The sequence below is a fragment of the Sinocyclocheilus rhinocerous genome, unplaced genomic scaffold (genome assembly GCF_001515625.1).
Source record: "Sinocyclocheilus rhinocerous isolate Xijiao unplaced genomic scaffold, SAMN03320098_v1.1 scaffold77, whole genome shotgun sequence".
Classification (NCBI taxonomy): domain Eukaryota; kingdom Metazoa; phylum Chordata; class Actinopteri; order Cypriniformes; family Cyprinidae; genus Sinocyclocheilus; species Sinocyclocheilus rhinocerous.
The window spans coordinates 1603492-1627199 of NW_015635045.1; the positions used below are offsets into that span (position 1 = coordinate 1603492).

At 37.9% G+C, this 23708-nt stretch overlaps 2 protein-coding genes across 11 annotated transcripts in view; one reads left to right on the forward strand and one right to left on the reverse strand.

Annotated features, from left to right (window-relative positions):
* Window positions 1–2664, forward strand: part of gnb2 (guanine nucleotide binding protein (G protein), beta polypeptide 2) — a 10348-nt gene extending 7684 nt beyond the window's left edge. Inside the window, exons 8-10 of the mRNA XM_016560611.1 lie at window positions 447–648; window positions 721–937; window positions 1922–2664. Coding sequence (XP_016416097.1) covers window positions 447–648; window positions 721–937; window positions 1922–2028 — 526 coding nt within the window. The 3' untranslated portion in view covers window positions 2029–2664. The remainder of the gene's footprint in view (window positions 1–446; window positions 649–720; window positions 938–1921) is intronic.
* Window positions 2665–4052: 1388 nt separating this feature from the next.
* mink1 (misshapen-like kinase 1) overlaps window positions 4053–23708 on the reverse strand; it is a 51437-nt gene continuing 31781 nt past the window's right edge. The window contains exons 12-33 of one of the 10 annotated variants that reach the window (XM_016560619.1): window positions 23315–23425; window positions 22572–22658; window positions 20606–20785; window positions 20447–20526; window positions 20083–20164; window positions 19199–19357; window positions 18963–19042; window positions 18775–18878; window positions 17993–18087; window positions 17742–17765; window positions 16314–16462; window positions 16112–16232; window positions 14810–14926; window positions 14552–14663; window positions 12524–12679; window positions 11355–11498; window positions 11120–11254; window positions 10809–10909; window positions 9879–10028; window positions 9534–9693; window positions 9122–9261; window positions 4053–8085 (exon numbers count right to left, since the gene is read on the reverse strand). In XM_016560619.1, coding sequence (XP_016416105.1) covers window positions 8002–8085; window positions 9122–9261; window positions 9534–9693; window positions 9879–10028; window positions 10809–10909; window positions 11120–11254; window positions 11355–11498; window positions 12524–12679; window positions 14552–14663; window positions 14810–14926; window positions 16112–16232; window positions 16314–16462; window positions 17742–17765; window positions 17993–18087; window positions 18775–18878; window positions 18963–19042; window positions 19199–19357; window positions 20083–20164; window positions 20447–20526; window positions 20606–20785; window positions 22572–22658; window positions 23315–23425 — 2571 coding nt within the window. In that variant the 3' untranslated portion in view covers window positions 4053–8001. Of the gene's footprint in view, window positions 8086–9121; window positions 9262–9533; window positions 9694–9878; window positions 10029–10808; window positions 10910–11119; window positions 11255–11354; window positions 11499–12523; window positions 12680–14551; window positions 14664–14809; window positions 14927–16111; window positions 16233–16313; window positions 16463–16499; window positions 16776–17741; window positions 17766–17992; window positions 18088–18774; window positions 18879–18962; window positions 19043–19198; window positions 19466–20082; window positions 20165–20364; window positions 20527–20605; window positions 20786–22571; window positions 22659–23314; window positions 23426–23708 lie in introns of those variants that run through there. The other 9 variants (XM_016560612.1, XM_016560614.1, XM_016560616.1 and 6 more) reach the window with 9 other exon arrangements.

The following is a 23708-nucleotide window of genomic DNA, read 5'->3' on the forward strand; positions in this document are numbered from 1 at the left end:
TTTTACTAAAATAGGGTGACCATACGTGCCATTTTCCCAGGACACGCGTCCTGGGAAAATGGCACGTATGGTCACCCTATTTTGGCCAGGATTTGTTTTGGCTTTGTTTTCCTGAAGGTTCCTTTGTTTTGCTTGCTGAAGGTAATGATCGAAAAGTAGTTTGACCAATAACATGCAGATAGATGAATTTACACCAAAACTGTTTGAACATCAACAGAAAATGATACGGGAAGCATGAGCCGGTTTATTGCACATGATAAAATGGTTGTGTTTTATTATTTGCATCTATCAGCGTTTTTCCCTGCTGTCCGTAATTAGACCAGTTGAGAATCACTGCAGTCAAACACACTGTTCAGTTACAAGTTTTGTTTTAAATTTCTACTTATATAGTTGAATAATATCTGTGCAGGTTGTACGTTTTAACCTTCCAGTTGTGTTTGTTCCAGCGCTCTGTGGGACGTGGAGACAGGTCAGCAGACCACGCTGTTCTCAGGTCACAGTGGAGATGTGATGAGTCTGTCATTGGCTCCAGACTCATGGACCTTCATCTCTGGGGCCTGTGATGCCTCAATTAAGCTCTGGGACATCAGAGACAGCATGTGCAGACAGACATTCACCGGGCACGAGTCAGACATCAACGCTGTCTGTGTGAGTAAATGCACTGCTTAAACAAAAACACATCACCTTTCCTTTTGACTTATTTTCTCCTTCATCTCTCAGTTCTTCCCCAGCGGCAGTGCGTTTGCGACTGGTTCTGATGACGCCACTTGCAGGCTGTTTGACCTGCGTGCGGATCAGGAGCTGTGTTTATACTCTCATGATAATATCATCTGTGGCATCACCTCTGTGGCCTTCTCCCGCTCTGGCCGTCTGCTGCTCGCCGGCTACGATGACTTTAACTGCAACATCTGGGACGCCATGAAGGGAGACCGAGCAGGTGAACATACTGGCGTTATTATTTTGCGGCAGTACAGTAACCACAGTGGTTTATTTGTGAATTGTGAGGTCCCTGAACAATAGTGAGATCTATAGGGTTTAGAGGCAGAAGATTTAACAGGTTTGTAAAAAAAAAAAAAAAAAGGTAAAATACAGTATTTAGCACTAAATTCTTGCATTAGACTAAAATATAAATTTTTGCCGTACTAAAATCAACAGAGCTGCCTATAGTGCAAGATAGGTTTGTTGCATTGCTACACTTGCTTATAGTGGATACTTTGTACATATTTTATATTTACAGTATTAAAAATACAATACTCAAATGGCACATTAATTAAAAAATTTAATATGCTCTTTATTTTAATATGCTCTTTATATTTTTATCATTAGTTTACTTGATTTTTAGTAAGATTAAAAAAAAAAAAATTATTACTTTTATTCAGCAAGGATGCATGAAATTAATCAACAGTGATGGTATAATTATGATGTTACTAAAAGATGTCGATTTTAAAAAATTATCTTCAAATAAATTTCTATTCATCAAAGAATCCTGAAAAACTAGCACAAAATATTTTCCCACAAAAATATTAAGCAGCACAACTCTTTTGATAGCAAGTGCTCAAATTCAGCATATTAGAATGATTTCAGAAGTAACATGTGACACTGAAGACTGCAGTAATTCAGCTTTGCTATCACAGGAATAAATGACATTTTAAAAGATATTAAACCGTTAGATAAAACAGTTCTTTTAAATTGCAACATTTCTCAATATTATGTTTTTTGAAGTCTTTTTGATGAAATAAATGCAGCCTCGGTGAGCATAAGAGACTTCTTTCAAAAAAATTTTTTTTTTTTTTTTTAAATCTTACCGATTGGTAGTATATGTAAAGGTCATGGTGCATGAGGTGGGAAATCTATTAAAGTATGAGTTTTGTACTGACCCAATATAAACCAAATGTTAACCCTTCACACTCATCTCTTACAGGAGTGCTGGCTGGCCATGACAATCGTGTGAGCTGTCTTGGGGTCACAGATGATGGCATGGCTGTGTGTACAGGTTCCTGGGACAGCTTCCTGAAGATCTGGAACTGACCACACACAGCTCCCATATTGTACACATTATTCACTCATCATACACAATATATGTACTTTACTGTACATATGATGTACACTTGCCTACACAGACACACATGCCTAACAAAACCTGTACATAATATATATAATTAGTTATATGTTTACACCAAATCTTTTCAGTGCCACATCATTCTATACACAGTCACACTATAGGTAGGTTTGGACCACAAGTTTGAAATAGGAATGTTTACACACACACACACTTTTTTTCCCTTACTTAAGGTTTGCTGGAACTACATGGTACCTTCACTAAGAGACACAAGTACATTTGGAGGAATGTGCGTTGAGTGAGTTATCTAATTTGAGCGTACAATCCAAAACATTTATTTGACGCTTCATATTTAGTCTGAGCTCAAAGTGGTGGATGTTGATCCATTGAAGAGCATTCTTTTTTTTATTTTGACTTCCATTCTGTCTTCTATACTCAAAGTCTAAAGTACTGATGTTTCCATGAGCATGTAGAGTTGAAAAGATGAAGGAGATGTACCCAACCCATCTGTAGTTGATACAGATCACACTTTATGTAGCCCATGTTTTTATAGATGCGTATGCCGGCATATTCCAGTATATAAGTAATTAAATGACATTTTTGTCTTTCATTTTTGTTTAGAATTTACATTTTTTAAAAAGCTTTTATTCATGTTTTCCTGTGTGCCGCACCCTAAGGAGAATAAAGAAAACTGAAAATAAATAAATACAAATCTGTGCCACTAAATGTGTGATCACAGGCTGCTCACAAAAATGTTTAAATACTAGTTATTTGAAATTACTCAATTCATAAAAGGGGTTTTCAACTGGTTTCATGTAAGGACCCAGACTTCACACTGGACAAGCAAAAAGATTAATCTGACAGTGTTATAAAAGCATAAACACCAACTGAAGTGTGATACTGCACACTTGCATGTGATAAATTTGGGCCAAAATATGGAAAGTTTTTCACGTTACCGTTATCAAAATTTATTTTCTAATATCTTCTACAACCCAATCAGAAACTTGTTGAGAACCACTTGTTTGTTTGACTTGGATCCGGTCTCAGTCACAGGAAACAGAATGCATTTACAGTGTGTTTATGGTAAAACAATTAATTGACTCATCTGAGATTTACATTATTTAATAATTATCTAACATGCCATAAAAGTAAATGAGCTAATAAGATGATTCAAACAAGTGAATGTAAATACGTTGTTTAAAAACTAATAAAATCTAATAAAATGAGCTTGAAGGAATAAAAAGAGTTACACCATTTTAACAGAGATCAAGTTATTTTTAAACAGTGTTATAAAAGCATAAACACCAACTGAAGTGTGATACTGCACACTTGCATGTGATAAATTTGGGCCAAAATATGGAAAGTTTTTCACGTTACCGTTATCAAAATTTATTTTCTAATATCTTCTACAACCCAATCAGAAACTTGAGAACCACTTGTTTGTTTGACTTGGATCCGGTCTCAGTCACAGGAAACAGAATGCATTTATAGTGTGTTTATGGTAAAACAATTAATTGACTCATCTGAGATTTACATTATTTAATAATTATCTAACATGCCATAAAAGTAAATGAGCTAATAAGATGATTCAAACAAGTGAATGTAAATACGTTGTTTAAAAACTAATAAAATCTAATAAAATGAGCTTGAAGGAATAAAAAGAGTTACACCATTTTAACAGAGATCAAGTTATTTTTAATTTTCAAATAATGCTGTATTGAGACATTACAGACTTGTGAATGCATTCAATCTTTAAGACTTAAAATCATCTGAAGCACTCCCTCTCCTAAACAGAAACACTAAAAATATGTCCGAAAAACATCTACTATTTTTTTCCGAAACATAAAAACGTTTAAAAAGTAAATGAAAAGAATGATAATCAACCCATCACAGAGGATCAACTTTATCAAGTCCTCCAAAAACAACCTTTAACCTCTCCTGGCTACTGCTATGAGTTTGAACCAAAAGCACAACGTAAAAGAACTACAAACCATTCTTTGGAGTAGGAAATATTTTACAAAAATCAGCTAAGGGATTAACTTTGTATTACTAGAGAACGACGAGAGAAATGCCACTTGTTAGCATAGTGCTAATAGCATGTAGAGTAGATAAATACCTCAAACACCTTAAAACGAAAACCAGACAGCTCTGCATCTCTCGAAGACCGCTACACACGTGACCTAGTCTAGCTTTTTAAAGACCGACTGGTTTACAATTATGCTCTCGTTGGATATAAAAGCATTTAATGATAAACATTTCTTCAAATGTGGGGGATGGAGTGTAAAATATCATCTTTACATGTGCACCTAAACCATGGATTCTGTAAAACTCTTACAAGCCTTCAATCCAACAGATCAGTTTAATAGACCAGAATAAAACAAACCAATTACATTCAATAATGTCCACAGTAAAGTCAACAACGCATGTACCTTCAGAACAACCCCTGACACACTGGATCAGATATCAATACGAGCTTTTACACGAGTTCAGGACTGTGGTCAGCTGCCGTAGAAAGACTACAACGTTCAATTGGTCGTCAGCGGCATTCACAAACATGACTGGAGTCGCATGTGTGGCTTGAGTCCAGTGATGATGTGTGTACAGTATGTTTGACCACACTGGCCCTCAATCGCTGTCGACTGGTCTTGTCTTTTCTCCCCCCGCTCTCTTTCCTCTGAGGGAATAATGAACAGATTAGAAATAGCTCTCCTATTCACACATGCAGAGTCACACACCCACATGCTCTCTTTTATAACACTTGCTGGGAAAAAGAGAGGAGAGAGACGAGTCTAACTGAACGCACAGCAGTATGTACGGGGAGAAGCTTTGTGCTCGAGTGATTATTCTTCAGCCAGAAAAATGCTATATAACAATGCATTCATTTATTCAGTCCTATTGATAAGGTTACGTTCATTAATTATTTTTATAGATTCACATCTAGGTAAAAAAAGGTTAAGAAGAATTCAGGGATTTTGTATATATATATATATATTTTTTTTTTCCTCCATTCATTTCCATCATCATGACAGGCAATGGTAATCTTAATATAAACTCTTTATCTAATTTATAAAGCATATTTCCTCTCAGTTTAAATTTGTTACTCGTTATATCATAATTTTGCTATAAAAACATAAATTCTGTCAATCCAGTAGCGTGAACGCTGTTATACACATTTACTATTAAGCATAAAGGCAAAATCTCACTAAATTCCAAGAGTTCTTGGGAATGCTGGGGACTGTTATATCACACGCATGCGAGCAGCTCTTCACCATGACAACTCGAACCTTTTGTGGACCTCCGGCATGAAAACCAGAGGCTTTCCCTGTTTGGCAAAACGATATGCGAGCTACAAGCATCACCATCGCGCACTCCAGAACAAAGAGCTCGTCTTGTCATGTAACTGAAGGGCGTTTGGACTGTAATATGGTATTAAATAAACATCTGAGGAACGCGCTGCCTTCAAACCGGAGGAATTAACTCTTTATGGCATGGCTTTTGTGCTAAAACAGAGTGAGAGGAGCCTGTCTTGGTGCTCTGGCTATTGTCAATTTAAGTGCACTTTGTTGGCACAAGACCCCTAACTGCGCACTGGACTTTTCTCATCCCTGAACTTCAGTTCTTATTAAAACAATCACATGCTCAACGCTCTCCCACACACACACACATGCACACAATCAAGCAAATACACCCAACCCCAATCCAAGGCACTGTTATTTCAGTAAACATGGCAGTTTGATTTACTAAGCAAGAAAATGCTTACGTTCTACAGCAAGAGAGAGAAAGACAGTAAGGATGAGGGGCACAAACGAAGTAACTCTCAGAAAGTGCGAATCTGTTATAATGGCACATTAGCATTTAATTTTGCTCACTTACAGATGATGCGAATTCAAACTATAAGCCCCCATCTCTCTCTGCAATGCAACAATTTATAATTATTCATGTGAAGTGTTGCGCCGCCATATTTTAATAATGACTTGCTAAATGTGTCATCGGTGTTTAGTGCTCGTCTAGACTGTGACAGCAGACAATATGTCCGGTGGGAGGGGCTATTAGGTAACAGATGATGATTGTACCATCACAAGCTACTGAACAAATCAGAGCTAATCATTTAGTGTTAACTAGGAAAATATTTAGGAGGGACAAAGTGCATCAAATGTACTGTGATTAGTGTATATGTTTTTTCGTAAAAAGGCAGCACTTTATAAGTGATATAATGGTATAAGACCATCTTCATCAAATAGGGAAAGAGAAAAGACTAGATTGTGAAGGTATTCTTTTTAGGTGAATACTGCTGTAAAAGTAGATTATCTGCATGGAGTGAAAAGCTTGAGAAAAATCTCTGGTCTAGTATTGCAGAGCTGGAGACAGTAACACCAGGCACAAACCAGTCAATAATCCTTAAACTATTGCTTTATACTGATCCTACTGTATGTTACTGATTAATATTTCCCACTGATACTCACACACACACACACACGCATGCACGCAGCTCGTTTGCACACTGTCAGATAAACAAAAGAATATTCTTGCTCCAATCCACCCAAGTCTTCATCTAAAACATGACGTTTGTGTTGCTAAAAAATGGTGGGGTCCAAATCTCAAAGAAAAAAAGTCTGATCAAATGCACACATCCCTGATGAACTACAAGCCTGCCTAAAAAAACTACACCTTCCATAAGCAATCAAGCACTTTTGACAGCACAAACACAAGACTCAATTGTTTTACGCAGTCGTGTAGTGATTGAACGCATCAAAAATCATATGCTTACTGAATACAAATAAGATCTAAATACGATCACGGCTGCTATGTACAATTTACATTGTGACAACAGAACTATACGTTTGTGCTGCCAAACGTTTTCAGTCATATCCGGAGTAACTTACTGTATCTTCCTGTCTAAAATCAGAACAACCCAAAAGAAACTCTCTCGTAAAACTTCGAACAAGAACGAGCACACAGCACGTATTGCAATAGAACAGCTATAAAACAGCAGATAATAAAAGTAGGAGTAATACCAAATACGTTTACGTACAGAGAATATCAAACTGTAGTAGATATGATGATACTTCCCACGTAGAATGAAAAAAAGTGCTTTGAAAAGCCAAACCAGAGACTGTTGCTCTATTGTGGGTGACTAGTGGAAAAGCAAAATGCTGGATTCTGCTCCGTAAGCAGCCACCACCGTTTCCATCGAACAAACAGTTTGGTGACACAGGCGTCAGATTATTGTTTATACATCAAGAAAGCGAAAAACCTTCCCTTGCTCGGAAGGGAAGCCGTCTCAGAATATGTTAAAACTCATATTTTTAAATCAATTTCTAAACTTCTACTTGTCGAAAGAAAACATTATATCACTTTTATATGAAACTCTGAATGCAACCAAGAACAAACGACTACTACACTATACAGTTGAAATGGAAAATTACAGATGTTGCAGTACCACCTCACACCACTGCAGTTTCAAGGTGTTTCTGCTACTCAAAGTAGCTTATAAAGTCTCTCAAACACACGCACGCCACTGCTGCGTCACAAGACGCACGACAGTTGAACGATTCTCGTAGTTTACACGCATTTCTAGTAGAATAATGTACAATTAGTCTTGTTGTCTGGTCCTAGAAAGGTCACAAATATTAGCAGTGAGGAACGTTGGCCCCAGTGAGCTGAAAGCTAACCCATGTGGAATCAGATGAACACAACATTGCTCTGTCAGAGGTCAGCAGCGTGCTCACGGCAGACACACGTATGCCTTGTACAGTTGGCTCAGAGATCACAGGAGAATGGTGAAGGAGTGTTTTCAGGAAGATGTGAAGTAAATAACTGTATGTGTGTGTGTGTATTTACAGAGTGTGAGAGTGTCTGTGGATGTTGTTGTGTGTGAGGACTATCTCTTCAGTGTTTGCAAGTGTGCACACAGCAGAATCTATGTTCATGTGGCAGCTCTTTCACCAGTTCATAATGCAGTTTCTGTTGAGGGTCATAAAGTAGACTTGACTGCTGCCACCAGAACGCACTGACGCAAAAAACACCTGAAAGAAAAAAAAAGTTAACAGTGTAAAGTGGATAAGCTTAATGAAAAGATAATTTTTCTGTGTAATTCTATTAAATTGATATTGTAGTAAATATATTTTTTAAAAAATCATTTTACTTATTACCTTAATGACCAAAATGTAATATTTACCCTTGTCCCAAATTTTGTATGCAACCGTTTATTACAAAAAATGTAACATTCCTAAAAATTTTGACGCCCTTTAGGTAACAAATTTGTTCTCTACGGGACAATCTCATTCCATTTTCTCAATCTTACTTTCCTGTAGCTCAAACAATAGAGGTAGCTACTAGGGTTGTGACGGTGAGGAAATTTTCCCACCGGTTAATCGACGTGTGAATCAGCTCCGTCTATCACGGCAAGCCTAGTAGCTACCAAAGGTCACAGGTTTGATTTTCAGGGAAAGAATGAAATGACAAAATATAAATGTGTTTCTTAAATGCAACTTAAGTCGCTTTGGAGCCAAATACATAAGTGTAAATGTAATTTTAAAAAAATATACATTTTAAACTGTATTTAATTCCATATTGATAACACTTTATTATAGGGACCAATTCCCACTATAAACTAGTTGATTATTAGCATGCCTCTTCTTAACACATTGGCTGTTTATTAGTACTTATAAAACACATATTCTGCATGACAATATTCTACAGCCCTAATCCTACCCAATACCTAAACTTAACAACTACCTTACTAACTATTAATACGCAGCAAATTAGGAGTTTGAGGCAAAAGTCGTAGTTAATGGTTTGTTAATAGCAAGAATTGGACCTTAAAATAAAGTGTGACCTCCATATTTTGGCAGCAGAATTGCAAAACTTGCAGACATCATAGAACTTGAACAGAATCTAAAAAACTTTTTTGTCTAAAAGAACTGTAACTTTATTTGCTCCACCTGAGGTTTGGTTATGTATCCATTCTAGTATCTACTTTTCTTTTGGGAAAAAAAAAGGAAGCCCTATTTGTGTGAAGTGCCGCATGTGTCTGTGTGCGTGTCTGTGAAAACTGATCACCTTGTCATTTCTTTCACATAGGAACTTAAGCCTCTGAGCTCTCTTGTGCATGAAGACTCCATCCAGGTGTCCCGTCTCAACAGAACGGATCTCTATGGCTTTCTCTCCCCAGCCCATAATCTGATTAGAGCAGATGTGGGCTACACGCAAAATACAAAGACATACGAATATTTTATCATTCACTTTATTAATACGCAAAATACAAAGACATAAGAATATTTTATCATTCACTTTATTAATACTATCTTTAATGCATATGCGCAACAAAAATATCTACTGGAACAACGCTATCCTCTCCTGATTAATTCAAGCTAATGTGCTTTAATCCAGAAAAGACTATCATTTTAACCAATTTTGCAATTCTGCAAAAAGAATATGAGAGCACAGTACACGTGTGTGTGTGCATACTTACCCACAGAAGTGGGCATTTCTCCCCACTGCAGCACCACATCTTTAATGATACGCCCATACGTGTTGACGTAAACACCCTCATCCTCATAACACAACAGCATCTCCATCCCATCTGAATTGGGCAGGAATACGATGGCGTGAGGAGTCACCTGTGACTGGATCTACAGACAGACAGATGCACAGAGAGGGAGTCAAAGAGAGGACAAGAGGTCCAAGGAGATTTATCTTTCTAAAGGGGCTATAAAACTTTTCTCTTCATTTTCCAATTGACCCACAAATCACTGATCGCTCCCATGTGATCCAGTGTATTCTTGTGAAAAAATTTTCACATGACAGCTTAACTCACGTGTACAGGAATGTAGATGTCATAGTTGTTTCCAGAGTCAACATCAATGGCATGGAAGCCAGCACTTGACCCATAGATGACCTTTAACCTCTGACCCTCTTCCACTGTGAGGTCAACCAACAGAGGCCTATGTGGCAGGTCTCCAAATGACTGAGAAGAAATACAAATAAGCAAGAGTATGAAACTATAGCACATTACAAAGATTATGTGGAATGATAACGTGAACACCTATCCCAACAATTAGATAATGAGTTTGTCACATTTGCTATATTATTATAAAGGAAGTGATGTAAAGAAGCATACTTGTCTCAAACTATTTGGTAATTGGCTACTTTCTATTACCTTTAACAGAGTAAATCATTATTTATTACTTACACTACCTTTCACAAGTTTGGTCCTTTTTTATTGGTTTTGAAACTTCATATGCTATTTTCTTATACAGTAAAAATGGTAATACTGTGAAATATTATTAGAATTTAAAAGAACTGTTTTCTATTTGAATATATTTTGAAATGTGACTTATTCCTGTGATGGCTATAGCTTCTGTTGTCATTACTCCCGTCTTCAGTATCACATGATCCTTCATTCATTCTAAAATGCTGAATTAGTGCTCAAGAAACATGTCTTATCATCAATGTTTTAAAAAAACAGCCGTGCTGCTTAATTTGTGTGAAAAATGTGATACATTTTTTTAGGATTTTTTGATTAATAGAAAGTTATTTATTTGAAATCAAAATCTTTTGTAACATTTTCAATGTTTTTACTGTCAAGCTTAATTTAATGTGTCCTTTCTGAATAAAAGAATTAATTTCTTAAAAAAACACCCCAACTGACCCAAACTTCTGAACTTTTTTAAAATTTTGGAATATCCAGTAATCCTCATGTAAGCTGTGTACATAATAAATAAAACAATACAACTCATGTCTCTACCTTGAAGGCCATGAATTTGTGGTAAGGTTTGGGAGCCCAGGCGTAAACCTCCACCGCATTCTTCAGAGCGATAACCAGAAACTTAATCCTTTCATATTTCACTGGGAAAATAAACAAAAACATTCACAACAAAGGTGATATATGACATGAAGTACTTTGGAAGAGTTAGAGCCCAAAGTCAAAATAGTTTGCTTGAGGTCTTTTGAACTACCGTAGCTAAACGTTCCTAGCCAGTAGTAGTGTAAACTTTCACCACTTTCTTGTAGCCTTTAATTTGTGCATAATTAAGCACTTTATACATGCACACTTACCAACTTTGTAGTGCACACAGCCCTCCATTTCTCCCACAGTGGTCCAGCCCTGTTTCTTCTCCACCTCTGGGTCATTATGGAGGATTTTATTCCTCAGCCAGGCAAGATAATACACACGCACCTTATTCTTCTTGCCTGAGAGAAAGATAATAAATATGAACAGCCTGCATGTATTTGTCCTGACAGTGATGAGAAGATGGATACTTGTAAATTGATGAATAGGCCTGTGTGTAACCTGATATAGTGATGAGGAGGTTCAGTCCCTCCAGAACGTCCATCTGTTGAAACCTGCGTGAGTTGATCAATGGATAAACTTTCCCCTGGCCGCTTCGATCCAGCAGCTTCAGACCGTTCTCTGTCCCTACCAGCAGATTCACACCTGACAGAACAAACACAGCTATTACACACACATATACAAAGACCCTCACAACATAAACACAGTGTTAGGGGAGCTATTCTGAAAATAAAGTTTGTCAAGCTTCAGGCTTCTCTGTAGGAGTAGCAGAAAAAAGGGAAAAAAAGCTGTATGCTGAAACTTGAAAAAATATTGAATTTAACAGGCCCTCAAATGTTTGGAGCTAAGAAACGTGACCTTACGCCACGATATTCCAACACTACAATGATTTTGGTCATATTTTATGCACTTTGGCCAGAGGGTGGCACTGCCACCAAACTAGTCTTGAATGTTCAGGGAATTAAGGCAATGATGATAGAAAGTTAATGTCAGTACATCTAAGTGTAGCACAGATACAGCCACTCTTCCTGTCTCAATTCATATCGTGCCAAATACTTTAAATAATCTGACTGCCAAGTGACAGGCCGATGACAGCAGGACAAGTTTGGAAAAGAGGAAACTCAAAAGGGCAGAAAATTGAGGTCAGAAATCACTTGTTGCACTGGCATGGCCCAATGAATCAGTGGAAAGGTTTTGTTTCTAGGACACTTGCTTCAAAAGTTATTAGCTAAAATGTGCAAACAATTTGGAACATTTGGTAGTACTGGAGAGTTTAAGAGACTGAAATTAACACCGGGGACACTGAGACCAGTTCTTATCATTGGGCCAAATTTCACACATTTCATACAAAAATTAAACTAAAATGACCCAAAATGGCCCGATGCTAATTGAAATCAGGGAAATTTTAGAAGAGTGCTCTCGATTCGCTAACCTAACCATGTCTCTGCTTTGTGCGCTAGCTTAAGTTGTTACAACATCAGGTCTACATGTGTTCAAATTGTGGTACTGAACTCATCTACCACATAATCTAACGTGTTTTGTCACACTACACCACTGATTGTTAGAAAAGTCAGCTGGGATACCGTCATGAAATATGTAGTTAGTATCAGTAACATGGGCAAGCTCACACACACACACACCTACACAAAGCGCTCTTGTTCATCTCTTACCCCAGAGAGCAGCACAGAGGATCTCAGAGTTGAATCTCTTCTTGTATTTGCGGATTTCAGGAGAGTCACTAACTGGACGAGTGTTGGTGGGATTGACATTGACCATGGAGCCTTTCCTCACCTCCAGCTTCAGTTGCTCAAAGCGAGAGCCCAGACCTACAACACCCACAAACAACACAAGCTAAGAACCGAGAAACACAGCATTGAGTGACTGAGTCATCTGTCAGCAGTACCTTAATGGGGTCCTATTATGCTTTTTCACTTTTTTAATTTTAGTCAGTGTGTAGTGTGTATGTTTGGGCATAAAAAAGATCTAGAAAGTTACAAATCTCAAAGATACAGCTAACCAATCACAACACATTTTTTTTTTCGAAGGCGGACCTTCATCAAAGCCGGAACTAATCGAGCCGTTTGTGCCAGCCTGGGAAGAAAGGTATTTTAATAATGTAAATTATGTGAAAAATAATGGGTTTTTCGAACCACCAAGCATGAGAGCATGTTCTAGTACACCTCCAAAACATAATCAAGACTTTGTAAAAGAGCATAATAGGACCCCTTTAAAGGGGACATCAGATGCAAAATTCACTTTTACACGGTGTTTGAACATAAATTTGTGCTGGCAGTGTGTGTACACAACCAACATATAATGATAAAAAAAAACACCCAGTGCTTTTTTTTTTTTAATCCCCTCAAATCATAAGCACTGTCTCAGATTTTAGCACAGACCTGCCCTGAGTGAGCCGTCATTAGTCCACCATTGTTTCGATGCCGGAGCAGGGGTAAACAAGAATGTCTCCTAAGCGATTGAGGTGTTGTTGGATGTAATAATGAACATAGCAGTCATCATTTACTCCTGACACCTGAGCCGCTGAAGACGCATTGGATTACGTTTGTTTTTGAAGGGAATGTGCACCCTGATCTACCTAAATGTGTTTATGTTCACGCGAATAATTCATGATCCAGCTTCACCTACAGAAGAAGCGAGTATAAGTTTTTATTTTATGCATCTTTGCAAATCGCCCTTCCTAATAATGTGCTAGTTCCATGGCTAAATGCAGCTAAAGTTTACAGTCTCAGAGAACTGCTTGTCATCCCCATGGAAGAGAGGGGCGGGGTGAGCAGAGCTCATTTGCATTTAAAGGGACATGCACCAAAACGGGTCGCTGTGAACAGAGCTGTTTTTGACCAGGTAAAAAGGATGTCGTTTTACACTACCATTGAGAAATTTTAACCAAAGTATGTTATAGACTTTTCATGAAGACCCTAAAGAATCATATCAACTTGTGGAAAATGGGCATCTGATGTCCCCTTTAACAACAATGAAGCAATGATCGCAGACCTACACTGCAAAAACATTTTCTCAATCATTTTTTAAAACAATTTCTTAATTTTTTGTCTTGTTTTCCTTTTAAAAAAAATATAAGGATCCTTAAAACGAGAAGTCTTATCTTGCAAAATTTTGTTTCTCAAGTATATTTATTACATGTATTTTTTAGTTAGAAAACAAGACTAAAATACTGATCATTATTCTCATGTTTTTCCAATGTATTAAATCTGTGAACAAACACTACCATTTCAAAGTCTGGAGTCAGTAAGACTGACAAAAAAATTAATAAAAAATGAACGAATACTTTTCTTCAGGGGTGTATTAAACCAAATAAAAAAAATATCAAATATTACCAAATCACAACACTTTTTATCATTGACATTCATAAGAAATGTTACTTGAGCAGCAAATCTGCAGATCAGAATGACTTCTGAAGGATCATGTGACACTGAAGACTGAAGTAATGGCTGCTGAACATTCAGCTTTGCCATCACAGAAATAAATTGCATTTTAAAATATAATAAAATAGAAAGCATTGTAATATTTCACAATGCTACTGTTTTTAATATATTGTTGATTAAATACATGTAGCTTGGGTGAGAATAAGACACTTCTTTCAAAGTCTTACCTACCCCAAACCATTGAACGGATGTGTATCTTAAACAAATACCCAGTAACTGTCAGACAATTTAATACCATACCTCCAACAGACATGTTATCGCCTGTGCCCCCTGATGGTTGGTACATTCCAAGGTCCACAAAGGTAGTAAAAGAGGACTTTCCAGAGGCCTTCACCAATCCCCTGGACTGATACTGAAATTGATTGCATGATCGGAGTTAACCAATGAACTACACACATTGAGCAATATATTTGTTAATGACTCAAAGAAAGAAAATATGATGTAATTATATAGATGGAGAGAATGAAGCTTTAAAAGTTAGGTGGGCAGAGAGCTCACATCATAGGCAGAGTCTTTCCCAGGGGAAGAGTGGGAGGCAGAGTCTGTGGGAGAGTGGGAGGGCTGAACCACATCAGGTAGGTTGGTGTATCCATTATGACTACGCTTCTCTGGAGTCTGCCAGAAACAAACACATATTTGTACTGGAAAAAAGCAGTGAATTCATTATTTTAGTTTCATGCATGCACACAAAGGCTCAAAAGCTCAAAGGCTCAAAAGCTTTTTTGAGGGATCGTGGGGACACTACTGATGGGAACCCTCAAACTGTAGGTATTGAACATATGAAACAATAACACAGTATATGCTGCATTAATAAGGCAATCCCATAGGTATTAACAAATTAATAAGAAATTATTAACATTTTAAATAAATGCTGTTTATTTGAATTTTCTTTTCATTGAAGAATCATAGGAAAAAAAAGTATGACTTTCCACAAAAATAATAAACAGCCCAACAGATTTCAACATTAATAAAAATATGAAATGTTTCTTGAGCAGCAAATCAGCATACTGAATTATTTCTGAAGGATGTGAAAATGAAGACTGGAGTACTGGCTGCTGAAAATTCAGCTTTACCATCAAAGGAATAAATTATATTTAGAAATTTATTCAAATAGAAAACAGTTTTGTATTGTAATAATATTTAAAATATATATTACTGTATTTAATAAATGAAACTGACCCCAAACCCTGGAACATACTGTACATTTTTATTCCGATGACTATAATTAATACCGCTAATACAGTGCTTATTCCCCCTTTTTTCATGTTTTTACATTTTTCTTTTGATAAAATAACATTAACATGGTTATAGAACATGATCAAGAACATATATATTATTATTATTATTTTCAAACTGATTAATTTTGATCAAATACTTGAAATTGTTTTAGTAAACACTGCTATTTCCCATTATTTATTATATTTAAATTAATTTTCATGATTACATGCCAGCCACTCTGCTCTCTACGATATCAGCAACAGGGATTTCTCTCTCTCTCTCTCTCTATATATATACACATTGAGTACATCCAGCTGTCCTCCTAATTGAAATAGTTAAGCATACCAAACTAGAAAATATGTATATGGATAAAAACACATACATATTTTCTATCCATATACATATTTTCTAGTTTGGTATGCTTAACTATTTCAATTAGGAGGACAGCTGGATGTACTCAAAATGTAGGGTAAAGATCTGAAACCTGAATACACATTACATTATAAAGATATTTAGTCGTCGTAATGTAGGAAAAAAACAAAAAAAACAGTATACACATACAAAAACACACAAATATCCTACCCTCTGTACAAGCATGGTTTGGTCTCCATATCCTCCGGCACGTTCTTCATCTCCTCCTTCACCTTCCTCCTCCTCATGGACCACCATAGTGTTAACGGAGTCAGAATCTGCATCACGTGGGCTGATAAAGACATCGAAAGAAAAATGTGAAAAATGAAACCAAAAAACTACCGTGAAATATTCACACATCATTGTCTCATACCGGTCAGTAGGGCTTTCCTCTTCTGCTCCCTCTCCACTCTCACTCTCTTCACTGCTCTCACTGCTTTCTGAGGAAGAGGAGTAATCATTAGCCTTCACCGGGGGCCGCGGCTGCTCCTCTGCCCGCTCCTTAGAGTACAGACCGTGGTCCTGACACATTCACACGAGGAAGAAATCAACAGGCAAGTGAGAAACACTTCATCACGCGCCACATATCTGTAGTCATCATTACATTCACATTGGATCTCTCCAGATTGAATCAGACCATAAGATTTTAATCATGCATTCCGTCTTTAAAAACCTATCTAAGAGTTTGGAGGGTGTTGTGTGGGTGTGGGCATGGGATCTTAGTTGGGGAGGGTAAATGTGGTCACACAAAGACCATGAGCGTGGGACTGTCCTTCTACAGATGCTGGTGGGTTGTGGACTGGTGTGCAGGTGAAATCAACAGGACAACAGACTTCTGAGGAGAGACGAGAGACGCTAAAGAATGGTCCAAGATGTACATAATGCATCTTGTGTGAATGTCTCTTCAAGGCATAGTTCACCCAAAAATGAATGCTTGCTTTCTTTGGTGAAGACAAAATATGATATTTTAGAGGATGTTTCAACTGTTCTTTGTCCATAGAATCAAAGTCAATGGGGTCATTACTGCATTATTCAGAAAATATACACTACCGTTCAAAAGTTTGGTCTCTTATGCTCACTTTATGCTAAGCTTAATTTATTTGCAAAAATACAGTAAAAACAGTGATATTGTGAAAGATTATCCCAAATTAAAATAACTTTAATTTGAATATTAAAATATTTAAAAGGTAATTTATGTGAAGGCAAAGCTGTCCCAGTCTTTAGTGTCACATGATCCTTCAGAAATAATTGAAATATACCGAGTTACTGCTCAAAATTCTAATTATCAATTTACTGTAGAAATTCAAAATAGTTTGTAACATTATAAAAGGCTTTTCTGTCACTTTTGATCAATTTAATGCATCTTTGCTTAATAAAAGAATTATAAAAAAAAAAAGTCATACTGAACCCAAAATTCGGAACGGTAGTATACAGCAGTGTTTCCCAACCTTTTTTTAGTCGCGGCACCCTTTGGAAATTTTAACAAACTTGTGGCACCCTACAAAATAATACAGTATATGTGATTAATTGTGATTCACTTGATTAATTCGTCAGCATATCACGCACGTACTGTAATTAATTAGATTGACAGCTTTTATATTTTTATATCTTAAATATCATGTGATTTATACAGGGATTACCCAGAATTAAATTTTTATGATTCATTACTTTCAACATGTAATGGGAAAACACAATGTTGATTTGACATTTAGCCTCATCCACATGAACATCATCACGAGACGATGTAATCATGCAAGAACACAGACCGACATCATGCTGATACACAGATACGAGCACTGACCTCTCCTATTGCTCTCTTATAGCTCTGAGGGCAGGAAGAGGGAGGAAAAGAGATCGATGAGAGGAGAGAGGGGTGAGAAGGATAAAGGGAGAGGAGGAAAATGTAAGGAACAGAGGTTAGTGTTTAGAGGAGGGCTGAGCGTGTTCATTCTATACCAGACACGGGCGAATGATTTGGGACTCTATGTGCATGAGTGTGTGTATTTACATGCTACTCTTATGTTTATGTGAATGCGTGTGTCTGCATCTCACCGCTGGTCTGCTGGGTCTGGATGAGGTTCGGGATTCTCCTGGTTTGTGTCGGCCGTCATGAGAAAGGGTGGGGGAGGAATCCATCTTGGATGAGCCTGAAATAAACCCGCAACAACATTAAATACACTTCATTTTTAAGAGTGTAGGGTTTTGTCTGCAGCAATTAGAAAGATTCCAAAAATGGGTTCTCACCACAGAACAACCATTTTGGGTTCTCCAAAGAACCTTTCATCAATACTTCTTAAAAGACTCATTATTTTCTTAGTCCGAAAAACATTTCAATAATTTAAAGAACCCTTTTCCACTAAAAATGACCTTTTGTTGTAATGGAAAGATTCCATGGATGTTTTTTCTGTATTTTCACATTCTAAGCAGTCCCACCAGAATTTCACGTACAATTACCTGTAAATATTTTTGAACAATCACTGAAATCGTGGTCCTGGTACTCCATGCACAAGGCATTGGAGGACAGGTGAACATTGATTAATGTGTTTTGGCTCTGAATTATGGTTTTTGATTAGCTAATATTGTTTTTCCCACTCTCAAGTTAACATTTTCAACAAAAATGCATGCTGATGCAAATAAATAAAAAGAGTTTGCTTGATTTCACTTTAAATTCCATGATTGAAAAATCACAAAATCATGGAGGGTCTGACTAAGAAATTATTTAGTATGGTAATTAAGCTGTTGTCCCCGCAACATAGGTCATTTCAGGTTGTACTACCCTTGCGGGGAGATGTGGCGCCACAGTGTTGGCAAAACCTGATCTACACAACACTCACTGAGTATGCGGTGTCGTTCTAGAGAGCCGGTCTGTGGCAGGTTGGACATGATGCTCATGCCATCTCCTCTCTCCCAGCGCTCATTGCGACTCAGATCAGGATTACTGACACAGAGAGAACACACAGTACAGGAGTCAGTGCAGTCAAATGATTTGTGTAACAGCTGGATGTGTGTGTATGTATGTTACCTTGCTCGAACTGGGTGTCTGATGCCGGAGGAGAGATTTGTGTTCAGTGCAGTGGCTATGGAGGCTGTTCTCTGGGGAATCTAAAAGAGAGACAAGGGGTGAGGAATTATGGGAAAACTGTACATTAATAAGTGTGATATATGCAACCACTGATTCCATTTGTCTATTTTGACATGCTGTTTTAAGTGCCCAATCCTGATGAGTTCTACAAAACCTGTATGATTATTTTGTCTTACTTTAGGAGGTTGTTCAATCTCAGGAAGACGGATCCAGGGTCCCCGGTCATCTCTCACTGGCCGAGTCTGAGGGGCAGGGGTCTCTGAGGTGGGGTCAGAGTTTTGACGGACTAGTTCTCTGGAGTGTAGAGGACGAGGTGTGGGTGTGGGAGAGGGATCCTGGGTGGGGAAGGCGGACATGGTCTTAGTGGGCTGATCGCAAAGAGACTGAGAGCGAGGGACAGGAGCGGCGTACGGTTTTAACGGCACCAGGTGGGCCATCTGGAACTATGGCAGATGAACGAACAGGAGTGGAGACGAGACAGAAAGTAGTATGTCAACGTAAGAAAAAAGTGGGAGAGTGAAATGTTTTTTTTTTTTGAGAGAGACAGATAAGTCAGGATGTTTTTACAAAAGGGGTTTAGATGAGTGGAAATCAGTAAAGCAGTTGTGCAGAAATGGAATCAGGATTGTGTCATGCAAAGAAAGGAAACAGGCCACCGGGGTTGGGTAGCAGAGAAAGGTAGAAGATCCAGCGCAGGATATGCAAGTGAAGAGGAAGTTCCCGAAAATGATGGAGGATTACAGAGGAAGCAAGTGGGCCCCACAGGAAAGAAAGAGAAGAAACAAGAAAGTCATTAAACAGAGAGAGTAAAGAGTTAGCCAGAGCATGCAGCATTAAAGAACAGAAATGATGGCATCCTCCTTCTGATTATTATCCATTCAAAAGTTTAAGGTCAGTTTTATTATTATTTAATAGTATTTTAAACAAAAAAACACTCTGAATTGTACTTGAATTGACAGCCCTAATAATTTTATCACCGTTTTGGAGGTATGAATACTGAGTTTACCAAACTGAAATTTTACTGATTTACAAAGGGGGGAAAAAAAGACAGGTTGCACACCTTTCCCTGCCCACCCTGTGGTTCCACAGGTCTCTGCATAGGTGGGGTCTGTGCAGCTCCTGATTGGCTGATTGATTCTGAACTTCTGATTATTATCCATTCAAAAGTTTAAGGTCAGTTTTATTATTATTTAATATTATTTTAAACAAAAAAACACTCTGAATTGTACTTGAATTGACAGCCCTAATAATTTTATCACCGTTTTGGAGGTATGAATACTGAGTTTACCAAACTGAAATTTTACTGATTTACAAAGGGGGGAAAAAAAGACAGGTTGCACACCTTTCCCTGCCCACCCTGTGGTTCCACAGGTCTCTGCATAGGTGGGGTCTGTGCAGCTCCTGATTGGCTGATTGATTCTGAACGGGACTGGATATTGGTATCAGACACTGTAGTGCAGATTTTAGGAGAGCCCTGTCTGTTCAGTTTACTGCGCTCCTCAACCTGAGAAACCAAACATAGGAGTTTATATTCTGACAGTTCAGTTCAGAGAGCTACTGTCCTCAGCCGGTTGCAAGTGTACCTCTCTAGCCCAGGCTGGTTTGTTGTTCTCTAGGTTCTTGCTGTAGTGATACATCTGTGGTTTCTTGTCTTGCTGCTGCTGTTGCTGCTGCAGTGAGACGAGGTATGCGTGCTCCTGCTGCAGCTGTCTCTGAAGTCTTTCTGACTGTCTCTGCTCCTCCAGCTGTTTACGCTTATACTCCTACACACATATGAACAAACAATTAATACCTTTTTAACTGGCAAAATGTGACTACTGGAATTGCAGGCACAAAAAACTGTTACATAGCACAGCACACTGTCACACACACACACACACAAACATATGCCCCTTCCCAACATGCAAATGAAATAATTATGAATGAATGAATAATGACACACAGAACATGATTATTTGAGTTTTACACGGTACAAAGTGTTTACTGTTAAACTGAACAAAGAAAGAAAAACATTTCCTTAGCTGTACTGTACAATTCTTTCCTCAAAGATTTAAAGCAATTGAACAATTTGTAAAATAGACGTAGTGTATTGGGTACACAGAGATGTAATTATTGTGTGTAATTATGTCATGTTGTTGCATATTGATATTTTGACCGTATCCCCAATTAAACTGCAAATTTAAAATGAAACCAATCCAAGCAATATAAACGATCAAATCAACCCTTCATGATATATTGACTAAAACACGCACAGGGTTTTGACACATAAATGAGCCAAGTTTGATGAGTTTCACTTTAGTAAAGGTTCTTCTGCTTTAGAACAGAGGTCTAAATCAGGTTTATACTTCTCCAAGGCCCAAAAATCCCCTCAGACCCCAGAAGGTTGAACCTGTTTGGGGTCTGTAGGTTTCTTTTTTTTTATTTTTATGAACTTTACTTTACTTTAAGCAAAAATGCATTTGACTGATCAAAAATGAAAGTAAAGACATTTATAAATGTCACAAAAGATTTCAGTTTAAAAAAAAATCTGTTATTTTGAACTTTCTATTCAAGAATCCTGAAAAAATGTTTTCAGGACATATTTATACGGTAGCATGTTCAGTACCATACTGAACTTAAATGTACTTACATAATTGATTTTAACGCTTTCATTGCAAAGTCATTAACATAGCTAAATAATTATTTACAAGGTACAAGGTCATATACTACTTGCATATACATATACATTTTAAGTTTACTTATTGCTTTATTTTAATTTGGGAGGGTCAATGAAACATTTAGCTCAACTTGGGCTTCTTAGCTTTAGCTTTTTAACTTTAGTTAACTTTAACTTAATACTGTATTTTCTTTCAATGCATATTTTCTTAAAATAATTGAAGACTCCTGTTCCAAAACATTTAAAGGGATAGTTCACCCAAAAATGAAAATTGTCATTAATTACTCGCCCCCATGTCGATAAAAACCCGTAAGACCTTCGTTCATCTTCGGAACACAAATTAAGATATTTTTTGATGCATTCCGAGAGCTCTCTGACCCTCCCATAGACAGCAATGTAATGAATATGATCAACGTCCAGAAACATAGTAAGGAGATCGGTAAAACAATCCATGTGACATCAGGGGTTCAACTGTAATTTTACGAAGCTACGAGGATACTTTTTGTATGCAAAGAAAACAAAAATAACGACTTTATTCAACAATTCGTCTCCTCCGCGTCACCCTAGCACCATTTTGGAGAGTATCCACTGAACGCAAACAGCATATTCTGTTCTGTGTCAGACGCACCACACGGATACGTTGTTTTCATTCAAATCAAAGCGTAAATAAACGTAGAAAACGTATCAGTGGATACTCTCCAAAATGGCGAATTTTCATTTTTGGGTGAACTAGCCCTTTAAAAACAATCTGTTCCAAATTCCCTACTCTGATACCAGCAGTCGTTTGATCATTAAAACACTATTTAGGAGTCCCGTAACATGAGTCAAAACTGGCTGAGGACTGACAAGACCAGAGCAAAGAAACAGGTAAGAGAAAGAAAGGTGTGTGTTACCATTAGCAATGCCTGCTCCTGCAGTAATTGCTGCTGCAGTATCTCTAACTGCCGCTGCTCTTCCTCCAGCTTATGTCTTATAAACTCCTATAGAGAGAGAAATGGGGAGCAGTGGAGGAGGAGGAGGAAGAAGAGACAGATCAGAATAGACTCAAAAGGATAGAATAAACAGATATTTGAGGGAGTGGACAGATACACCTGTATGTGTGCAGCCTCTGAAGAAAGAGGCAGACATTTTAAAGAAGTTTTCTGATGGGCTTTTTAAAATGGCTGAAGACACGGAGTGAAGAGATTTGTTCCACGTGCTTCATTCACCTACCGCGGTAGAGCCGTAACATCACACCGCTTTATAATCTTAAAATGGCGCACAGCGAGTGTTTACAAGTGGTTCCTGTCACTCTGAGGAATGTGTTGCGTATGCGGTTGTTTTAAGCAGGACAACTGAAGGAAGTGTGATGCGAGGCATGTACATGTGAGGTCATTTTGAAGAGTGTGTCCTGTGGCACACTGTGCACTAATTCATGCTGATTGGTCTTTTGTGTTTCTGTCTGTTTGAATTGTATTGAATGTAGGACTGCACACGGCTCACCCACACACACACACACACACACACTGCGTTTGAGAGCCTGCTGCCATGGCAACCACTCCACAGACATTCCAGGGCCAGAGCTGTGCTGAGTGGAATGCCCACGCTCTGCCGCGATTGGCCGGCCGGCTGCAGTTCTTTGGCTGTGATTGGTTACCTGCTCTCTCTCTGCCATCCTCCTGTCCTCATCTCGTCTCATGTCATCGAGTCTCCGGTGAGGAGCTTTATCCTGTTGCTGCCGCACCATCTCTCTCTCCTTCCTCTGTTGCTGTGCGTGTGAGAGAGAGAGAGAGAGTGAGTCACTTTAACATATTTGGCTAAAATAATAAGAGCCTTCCTGCTGCTAAAAAAAAAAAAAATCATCTAATGCTTTTGAGAGGGGAAATTAAGGGGGAGAGAACGAGTAGCATAGCCAGAGAAAAGATTAAAATGAGGGAGAGCGAAAGTGACTAAGACACTGGGCACCGTTATGGTGAGAAAGGGTGAATATAGTGATATTGGCGAGTCAGTGCACTGCGGCGCTGTGCTCAGTAGGTTAGTGGCTAGATGGT